The 9,829-nt window shown below is 46.7% G+C and overlaps 1 protein-coding gene across 4 annotated transcripts in view; it reads left to right on the top strand.

The window, feature by feature from the left end:
• The window catches only part of MAP3K20 (mitogen-activated protein kinase kinase kinase 20), a 73,704-nt gene continuing 63,875 nt past the window's right edge, over positions 1 to 9,829 (top strand). For 3 of the 4 annotated variants that reach the window (XM_082313418.1, XM_082313417.1, XM_082313419.1), the window contains exons 1-2: positions 58 to 160; positions 6,668 to 6,857. In XM_082313418.1, the coding sequence (XP_082169544.1) occupies positions 6,699 to 6,857 (159 nt within the window). In that variant the 5' untranslated portion in view covers positions 58 to 160; positions 6,668 to 6,698. Of the gene's footprint in view, positions 161 to 6,667; positions 6,858 to 9,829 lie in introns of all 4 variants that reach the window. The other variant, XM_082313420.1, reaches the window with a different exon arrangement.

Below are 9,829 nucleotides of genomic sequence, written 5' to 3'. Positions count from 1 at the left end.
TGCGAGGCGGCGCGGGGGCGGCGGCGGCTCCGGCTCCCCGGCACCAACCGGAAGCGCGGGGGACGGAGCGGGAGACGCGGTCGCGCCGGTTCCAGCCTCCCTCCGCGGCTCCGGGATCGGCGCCGCTCGGGTCCCGCCAGCCCGGAGTCCCTCGGGGAAGGTGAGGAGGGCGAGGCGCTCCCCCGCCAGGCCCGGGCGGGGGGCAGCGCTGGGGGGCGGCGGGGCGGTCGGTGGGTGTTTGGCTGGGCGGAGGGAGGCGGCGGGCAGCCGGCGGGGCGCAGCGCGGCCGGAGAGCGGGGCCGGGCCGCGGGCGTCCCCGCCGGGCTTGACGCTTCCCACCCGCTGAAGCAACTTCGAAAGTCCGTGGAGGGCAGGCGCTCGGCCGCCCCGGCGCACGGCCTGACCTTGCGCCGCCCCGGGGAGCAGCCGCCGGCGGGTCCCGCGGCGCCGGCCCACCCCCCCGGGAGGCGGCGGCGCCCACGCGTGGCCGGGCGGTGGGGCGGGGGTCCGGCGGGCGCCGCGCGGGGCTGGGTGGCGTCCGCCGAGGGGAGGGCGGGGGGCGGCGGCTGTGCGGGGCGGCCCGGCGCTGGCGGGGTCGCCGTCCGCGGGGGCTGGCCCGGGCCGCGGCCCTCGCCGCCCCTCGGCTGCGCGGCCGGCGCGGGGAGCGCCTTCGCCTCCCGTGCACCTGCCGCATTTCCCTGTTGCTTTGGGCATAAAATCCCTCGGGCTGGGCTTTGGGCTGTGACTTCCCTTCCCCTCCGTTTTCTCCTTCCCCCCCTCATTTTTTAAGTAAACTGGCATTCTTTTTTTTTTTGCTATGTTCACTGAAGTTAGTTCGTTCCCACCAGTATGCCGGTTTTTTTAGCACGTGTGTGTGTGTGAGCGAGCCACCCGGTACCCCTCTATTCAGCGTGCTTTGCTGTGAGTTTTAGCGACAGAGCCATCGGGAAAGCCATGGATGGTTACTTTTTCTAAATTCCAGAAGCAGAAATAATTTGAAAGCACTGGATTAACTGGGTCACTGCCTGAAAACATCATAGCTTTCCGCTGGAGGCATGCGGTTAGATGTTTTCAGGACTTTGCCCTGAAATTGTAAGTCCTCAGAAGCCTGCTTGTTTTATCTATCAGTAATGTGCTTTGCCTACCGGTGGCATTGTGTGAATAATGGTAACCCCGGGGAGCCCGGCTCGCTGGCGGAGGAGGAGGCAGAAACGCTGACAAAACCGAGGCCTGGATCCTGCCGTCGTGCCCGTGCAAGGACCGAGCGGCTCTAGGGGCCAGGGTGCAGGTTTAGCTGCCTTTCTTGCGTGTTGTTGCGTGCGTACTCCTGGCAGACATCACTGACGAGGTATAATGTAAGCAAAGTGAGCAGTTTAGGGTTTCTCCGAGATAAAATGTTTTCTATTTAAAGTGAAGCCTTTAAACCCTTCAGTCTCTGCCATTGACACAGCTCGAGTCGAAAATAGTTCTTTTCCTGAAGTACTCAAACTGTTCAGGCTGAGTTGAGCTCTTTTTCCGTAGCACCGATGGTTATATAAATCCAAATAAAATTAGAAATGTTATTAATGGAAGTTATGCAGAATTCTGAGGTTCTGACAAAGGACAGGCTCGAATGTTGTTGCTTCTGTAACTAAGGTAGGCAGAGCCATGCCTCCAGTCTCACCGTCTGCAGGACTGCTGCTCAGTCTGATTAAGAAAGTTCAAGAATTGTAGGGGTTGTTGACTTTATTTTAACTTACTGGGAGATTAGAAGATTATAATATGTTTAATTTGGAGTTGTGCTTGGCGTTTGTTTGCATCTTATCTATCAGCAGTTCATGGTATGATTAAAGGATATTTTATTCATAAAAACTTCTTTCTGCAGTATCTCTCGTAGCTCAATATCACTGTAACTCCTTTGCTGTTTTCTGTTTAGACAAGACAATGGTTAACCATGTTTTGATGTTTGAGTTTTTTTTTTTTTTATTGTGCTTTTTTGGTGGCGTTTTTATTTTTAAAGGCTAAATAAGTATGCTGCTGCAAAAATCCAGGTTGGTATGTTCAAGGACTGTAGGCCATGTTGGATACAAAGGATGATTTGGGTCTAAAAATGGATGGTCAAAGATCCTGAAAGCAAATGGGCTGTTTTGCCAAATAAGGAAACTTGGCACATTCTGCTGTGTATTTTAAGATAGCACAAGTGTAGTGTGCTACTACTTTATTGGCAATATGTTGGCAGCGTGCCTTCCTGAAAGAAGCACTGAATCCTGCTTTGTGGAACCACGCAGTGAAGCGAGGGCAGCGAGTTGCGTGGCTGTTCCCTTCAATAAATTACAAAGGGTTTTCCTGAAGTAATCGAATATTTAAGCAGCGTCAGGTGCACGTGCAAGATGAGGGATGCAATTTTCAGTTCTGCAGCCACGCGCTAAGCAAAATATCAGTTGCAGTTACTGTGTGATTTGTGCTAAATTCTTTCCTGCCTCCTGTCTCTAACTTGCAAGTCCCTCAGTGGAAGCTCTCTATACTCTGGGAGCAGTAGCTGAATGACAAATGGTAGGGTCTTCTGGCTTGTACATGGAATAAAGCGGAGAGCTGGGCTTGGCGGCACTTCCCTTGCTGCACAGGCTGGTTTTGGGGAGCTGGGAGGTACAAGTGAACATGTCGGGTTCATCCGGTGTTGCTGTGCTAGGATGCAGGGCAGGGCAGCCTGCAGTGCTGTCGGTTTGCAGCCTGTCTGCCTGGGTGCTTGGGGGTTCCCTCACCTTGGTGGGGTTCTGGGGGGAGCAGCAGGCGTGGGACCCCAGCAGCGTCCTGGGGAGGGACCCCCCGCTGGTTACTCCCCCAAAATGCTGTAATCGCAACAAGCCAATGATGGCGGATCATTTCCTACACCGAGCACTTATTACTGTACTGAACTGAGCTTGTTGTGGCTTAATAGCTTGCTGCAAAGGTACTCTGCATAATAGAGTCCTGACAGGTTAAATACTAATGTTAAATAATGTTAAATAATAACCCAACATGTTAAATACTGCCAAATGTGTCTCAGATCTGTTTTATTGTATGAAATGAACAGCTTCTAACAGCATGCTCAAATAAGTTATTATGAGGAAAAAAAACACACAGGAGAAGATGGAGATGTTCTTGCATGATTACAAGCTCATGTTAACCATTAGAAATAAAACAGAAGAAGGAGAAAATTCCCCCCCGCCCCCGCCAAGATCCCACAGGAATAATTAAAATAACCAGCAATTGAATTATTTCTTCACATACCTGTCATTCACCGTTTCTGAACCGTCACATTTTCATTTCATTGACAACAAGCAACAAAGTCAGTCGGTGTGGTGTTCCCTACTCCTACACGATGACAGTGGTTAAACACTCAGAACTGTGGCAGTGGGGAAGGATGGTGCTGACGCCAAACCTTCGTTATGCTGCCTGCCTGCGTGCAGGGGAATTGCTGTAATGCCCCCGGCCCCAAGCCTGCAGACCCTGTTGCAGAGGACTGCTCTCCTGCCTGCGAGAGTGCAAGATGCGGAGAAGTGCCACACGTTGTTGGAATGATGCACTTGTTTTGGATGCATGTGTAAGACTATGGAATTTAATGAAATATCTGATTTTTTTTTTTTTTTTTTTTGGCTTAACCAATGGTGTAAACTCAGATTGTTAAGTATCTTTTAAAATAGGATGACAAGTTAATAACTGTGTGTGGATTTGTCACATGCAATTGTTACTCTAAACAGTTGTTTTCTCAAACATAACAAAGGGATTGATCTGTCTAATTGAGGATTAACTACCTTGCATCCAAAAACATGGAGTAATATTTAAACAGGTCTGTTCTTTCATCTAGAAGGAGAAAACTATATACCTAACTTGGGCTGTCATTAATTACAGATCTCTAAATAATGTCCCATGTAAATCTCCTCTACTTTCTCTGGAAAAAAGCATCTGGAAGAATGTGATACAAACCAATGAATCATTCCTTAAATTATATGACCTTATATGTACGGTGGTGCCTATACCATCTGCAGCTGATTGACTGCTGTAGGTAAATTTGAGATTGGGAAAGTGTTAGAAGAACAGTAGCTTCTGCAAATGCTTGTGTGCTGGGCATTGCATTGTGATTGCATAAATGTTTGGGTAAAGTTTTAAGCAGCAAGGAGGACACATCAAAAGTACTCGTATTTATCAAGTGTCTGGTGTGTATGTTGTACCATCTTGAGGTCTGTTTTCTGTGAAATCTTGGAATAACATCTCGTTCTATGTTAGTGTAACTTTCAGAAGTCAAATCATTTACTTGTTTATACAGATGATTTGGTTCTTCTGGGTGAACAATAATTTAAAATAATTTGACAGCTCTTCAGAGCTACTGAACTCCGATAGTGAAGGCCAGAAATATTTGTTTCCTGTGATGTATTTTTCTTCTCGCTTGGTTTTCTGTTCCCTCTGCCATCCCAAATGCAACCATCTGTTATCAGCTGTTCACACTTTCCTGTTAAATTTATGGTCCAGTCGGTGCATATGCTTTTGCCTATGAGTAACATTACTCTTCTGAATAATTCTGTTGTCAGTAAGGAGATTATTCACTAGAGCATAATTATCCACGTGCATGAACATGTGCAGGGCTGTGGCCTTAAATTGTGAGGTCTCTGGGTTGGGAAGCTGACCTGTTTTATTTGTCTATAAAGTTGCACATATGCTTGAGACACTGTGTACACAGCGTTAACTTGGAGTAACTGCTGGAGTAAATGAGGCAAATGAGTGTTTGTTTCTGAAGACCTGCTAAATAAGCAGCACTGGCAAAGAAGCAAAAAGTTAAAAACTGGCTTCGCTACCCTCCTGATTTGCAGGAGTGACCGATTTCCTTTCCCTTGAGCTTTCTCTAAAGAAAACGTGTGCAGGGCGGTGCAAACGATGACTCTGAGATGGCAGGAAATCTAACGACAACAGCGACAAGGTTAAAACAAGAACAAAAGGTCAGCAGAAGAGGTCAGGCACTTGTATCGGGGAAGGAGCCGGCAGGGTACTGGATGAATGGACTTTTTTCCACGTCGCACGGGTAACCCCTGCTCCCACTTGCAGAGCTGGGGAAAGGGCGTTCGTGTTCCCTCACCGAGAGCTTTGCAGGCTGGCTGTCAGCAAAAGGCGTGTTTGAAGCCTGCTCCCTCCTAAACGGGATGCCTTCTGTAAACATAGTAAAGTTGTCACGGTCTGGTCAGTGCTTGCCTTTACCCTTACAGGTGGTGAAGAGATGTAAAACGAAGCAGGCAGTTTCAGAAAAGGCTGTATGCTATCTTATGCAATATGTAGAAAAAATGTTGGTATCTTCATCTCTCATTTGGAGAATAGCTGCAACTAAATAGCGCCAGAAATTTCTGGTCAAATGATAGCTCAAAATTTTAATCGTAGTAGCTGCACAATCGGGAGAGCCGGGGGGAGAAATTATGTCTTTGTGTTTGTTACAGAAGGGACTGGGATGAAGGGGTTTTGGCAGCAGGCAGTGCTAGGTGTATTACAGGTGCATTTCCCAGCCACGAACAAGACATAATGTGTGGATTCGATCTCAAAAAGCCCTATGGATTGGAGGCTCCCAGCAGACATGGTACGTTTTGGTACTACAGTTAGACCAGTGTAATTGGAGGTCTAATTGTCACCATTAACCCAAAATCTCTGTGTCTTTTTTTGGCTTGTTGTAATCCAACTTGTCTCTTTCATTTTATGCTGATAAGTTTACTTTCATTAACTGCAAGTACAGTAACTTTTGCTGGTAATGAAAACTACTTTGTCTAAACTGGTGCATCTGAAATGAGCCCGCAGCAGGCTTGCCGATGGTTCTGGAGGATGCAGTGTCTTGCAGTCCCACGAAGGACCTGAGGCTTCCTGATCTTAAACCATTAAAAGAAGAAACCTAAAATTAGTCATTGTTCATGCATTTAGGTGATAAAGTTTCTTGAAATTTGCTACGGACATAAGCTTTATCTCTGTGAAATCTCCGAGAAGGACGTTCTGTTCCTCTGGCAGCAGACATGGGATCATCTCTTGAAACTGCCGACACCAACCTTGGCACAGGCTGCAGAATACGCATACTGTAACCCAGATGAATTACCATGTACTTGCGCTTTGTTATAACATGTGAACAGAACTGAGTCACTTGGGAAGAGATGTTTACCGTGGCCAGGTTTTTCCACATCCTTGCGTGAAGCACTCCTACCTCGCCCCGAGTGCCGGCAGCACGCGTGGTGCGTGCCGAGGCGCTGCTGCCCGCCTGCTGGGAGGCTGCCTGCCCGGCTGGGGCAGCGGGAGAGCCAGCGTGCCTGGCATGCCTGAGCTCCTAGGCAAGCTCGGAGCGGAGAGCACGCTTCCCGTCCGTCGCTCGCGTCGGGGAAAGCGGTGACACGCCTGCCTTTCGCAGAGCCACTTCCAAGGTGTTCGGGAAACGTCAGTATTGCTCTGAGGAATATTTTTAGTCATTTCTGTCTCCCAGCTGCTCCTAATAGCTTGTGCAAATTATGCAAACGTTTGCACAGCCTGTTGGAGCGCAAGTTCCCAGGCTCTTTTCCTCCTGTGCCCCACGGATTTTACTGTAGCATGTTTATGACGACTGGTTCTGGTTTTGGGGTGTCTGAGCATGGGTAAGAAAGTCCATAAATCCACAGAGCATATGTGTTAATGAAAGCTTTTCTCTTCACAGGTTTTGCTGTGGTATATTTTGTCATTATGAGATGTCGTCTACCAGTGCTTCATTTGTGCAAATTAGATTTGATGACTTGCAGTTTTTTGAGAACTGCGGTGGAGGGAGTTTCGGGAGTGTCTACCGAGCCCGATGGATTTCTCAGGACAAGGAGGTGGCTGTAAAGAAGCTGCTCAAAATAGAAAAAGAGGTAAGAGTTTACTTTTCATTCACTTCATCTGCTGTGGAAACAAGGACAGAAATTCTTTTCTAGTGTCTTCCATCCTCTAGCTAATTGAGGCAAGCTACCTTCGGCTTTTTGTTTGTTTAATTACAAAACGACCTAACTGGATGTTACAATAAAGACATACCGAGGGGACCCCAGCCAAGGATGTCTCTGACTTAAAGCATTATTGTTTTACTGTTTACTGTCCTCCCTGACTTTTCTTGATAAGCAGCCTCTCTCTGCCTTGGCCCTGAGGAGGAGGAGAGCTAGCTGCACCTGTGGAGGTAGTCATTTCCCTTTGATACCGCTGGGCATGTTGCTAGATAGGAAGAGGTAGTGGTCACTGTCTTTGCCTGCTTCTGTTTTCTCCTCTTTACATCTGGTCTCTTAAGCGCTGTGGTTCGCTGTAGGCTTAGCGTGTGTTGCTCGGTGTTGTCTCTTCCCTGCGTGCTGCAGGTTTTGATCTGGGGCTCCAGTAGCTCTGAGTTAGTCATGGCCGCACTTTGGCTTGGTCTCATCTTGCAGCAAGGTTTAAGCCTAACCATTCTACCGGTTACCTTCCCTCACAGCGTCTTGTGCACTGGAAAGGCAGACAGGTCCTTGGCAATCCTGTAGGAAAAGGCAGAATTAACTTACTGCACCTTTACCAACTAAGGTTGGTCTGAGTTTTGGTGTTTTTTTGTTTTTGTTTTTTTTTTTTTTTTTTTTTTAAAAGATTTTTAGATTTGCCTGAAAATCCTCTTGACCCTCAGCTTTGTACAGTCCCAGCAGAGACACAGTGCATGTGGTCGTCACAGCACTCCAGTTTGCCTGCTGGTCAGCACCGCTGATGCAGCAGTGAGGACACACCAGCGTAGTGATGGACAGCACAATGACTGGACCGCTGTTCCAGCATGACGATATCTAACTTGTATACAATATCCTCGAAGTATTTTAGGAAGACAGTTACAAGCTGGAGGACAGCAGAGCAGCGCTAGGGATAATATGTTTAGTAAATAATGAGACACCAAAGTTCACCCACTGCTGCAGCAACCGAGTTAGGTGGTTACATCATGCTTAGTGATGTGATAAGCATGTTTGATCATGATTAAGCAAGTTGCTGTCTAAAATAATGTGGAAGGATCTCATGATTTTTCCAGGATGGTGGGAGATGTACACCTTCTGTTCAGTGTCAGTTTGTACTGTTCTCTTTATTTCTACTATTTGTTAATGTCAAAAGATACACAAAGACAAGTAAAACTGGTGCTCTGCAGTGTCAGTAATGCGCTCCTTAAAAATCAGCTGGCTGGCAGATCTCAGTACTGGTTAGTGAAGTATCTATTGAATAGGTGTGTTTCTGGTGGGATTACACAGGAGTCTGTGCTAGACCTGTTGCTAGGTACTTCAAGCATTTTTGAAAGAAAATTTTAAAACAATATCACTACATCTTGTGGTGGCACAAACCTTAACGGAATGGGGAACAATGGAGAAAGTAGGACAGTCATATGTATTGCTTGACACAGTTGGACCATTCAACAAAAATATTTTTTTTAAAACAGCCAAATACAGTGTTCAGCTTGTAGTAATGAGGAACACAGGTTGCACACTAGGAAAAGGAAACCGTATGCTGGAAAGAATTTAATATAATTTAAGGGTTTATTTAGGGATTAATGAAGACTTGCAGCTCATTAAAGAGCTCATATCATGGTGCTGTTAGGCAAATTAGGTTAATGCCCTTGCATATCCAAATGAGGATCAAGTTATTTGTAAGAACCAGGCATGCTTTATCTTGGTATGTGGCACTGGGGAAATGGGTGTTAGGCAGTAGGTGCAGACCCAGTACTGTTATGTTTAAAAGAATGTGAACGAACTGGAGGGGCAGCCCAAGGGAGACTGCAGAACACGCTCAGAGAGTGGGAGGTGGGGGGGCTGTGGGGGAGTGTGTGTTGGAAGGGGGTGATGGACGTCATCCATCAGGATGAGTTGACGGAAGGGGAGCAAGTGCCTTCCAGCACAAAATCGTTTATTTTCCTTCAGACTGGTCATCATTTGCAGCTTAAACTAACAAGATGGGTTATAGTTGGGGGCAGCTTGGTGTGGGCACCTTCTCTTGAAAGTTTTCTAGGGAGGCAGCAGAGAGGCAAGTGGTGATGCCTTAAATAAGCCTAGCAAGTTTTGCCAGAATTTGTCTGTCAAAAACGCTAGAGAATTAAAAAAATAAGGGCTTGTTTACAAAAATTGCATTTTCATATGGAGAAAATGCTGGGCTCGTTTAATCTAGTGCAAAAAGTTATTACAAGAACTAATGGTTGTGATCTGAAGCCAGACAAATTAGAGTGGGAAATAAGGCACAAATTATAAGGAGTGAGGATGAGTAACTCTTGGAGCGGACTACAAAGGGAAGGAGTGAAGATGGAGAATCCTTTCCATCTCTTCATGTCTTCACACTGAGATGTCTTTTTGGACAATTGTTTTTGTCAAGTTGTTGAGCTCAACACAAGAGCAGCTGGCTGAAGTGTAGTGGCCTGTGATGTACCGGAGGCCAGCCTCGGTGGCCTAAAGGTCTCTTCTGACCCTAATGGTTGTCAGTCTGTTTACATACATAGTATGCAGTATGTTTGTCTGTAGTGATGACAATAATGACCATCTGTGACTGAACTGTGCTGAAAGTCATGGCGGGTCAATGGCTTTTCTGATAGCAATAGAAAAATAACTTGCTGTAACTGTAATGTATCTGTGTTTAGTAGATATTTGTGTGGTTTGCATTTAGTCCAGAAAACTAATTGTTACCCTTTCTGGTTTATTTGAAAGGAAGTGTCCTTTTAACTTCATGACTGATTGTCTTGTATTTCTGTTAACTGCTGCCAATAATCCATAACAACTGATGAAAAAGAAAACAGAGGAGAGTTGGGAAAAGCTTGCTCAGAGGAATTTTGTGCTAGCTGAGTCCAAGGGCACAAGCCAAGTCAATAGAGCTG

The sequence above is a fragment of the Platalea leucorodia genome, assembly GCF_965183815.1.
Source record: "Platalea leucorodia genome assembly, chromosome: 5".
NCBI classification, from domain to species: Eukaryota; Metazoa; Chordata; class Aves; order Pelecaniformes; family Threskiornithidae; genus Platalea; species Platalea leucorodia.
The sequence above is the reverse complement of the archived record's forward strand: the minus strand, read 5'-3'. Positions and strand labels throughout refer to the sequence as shown.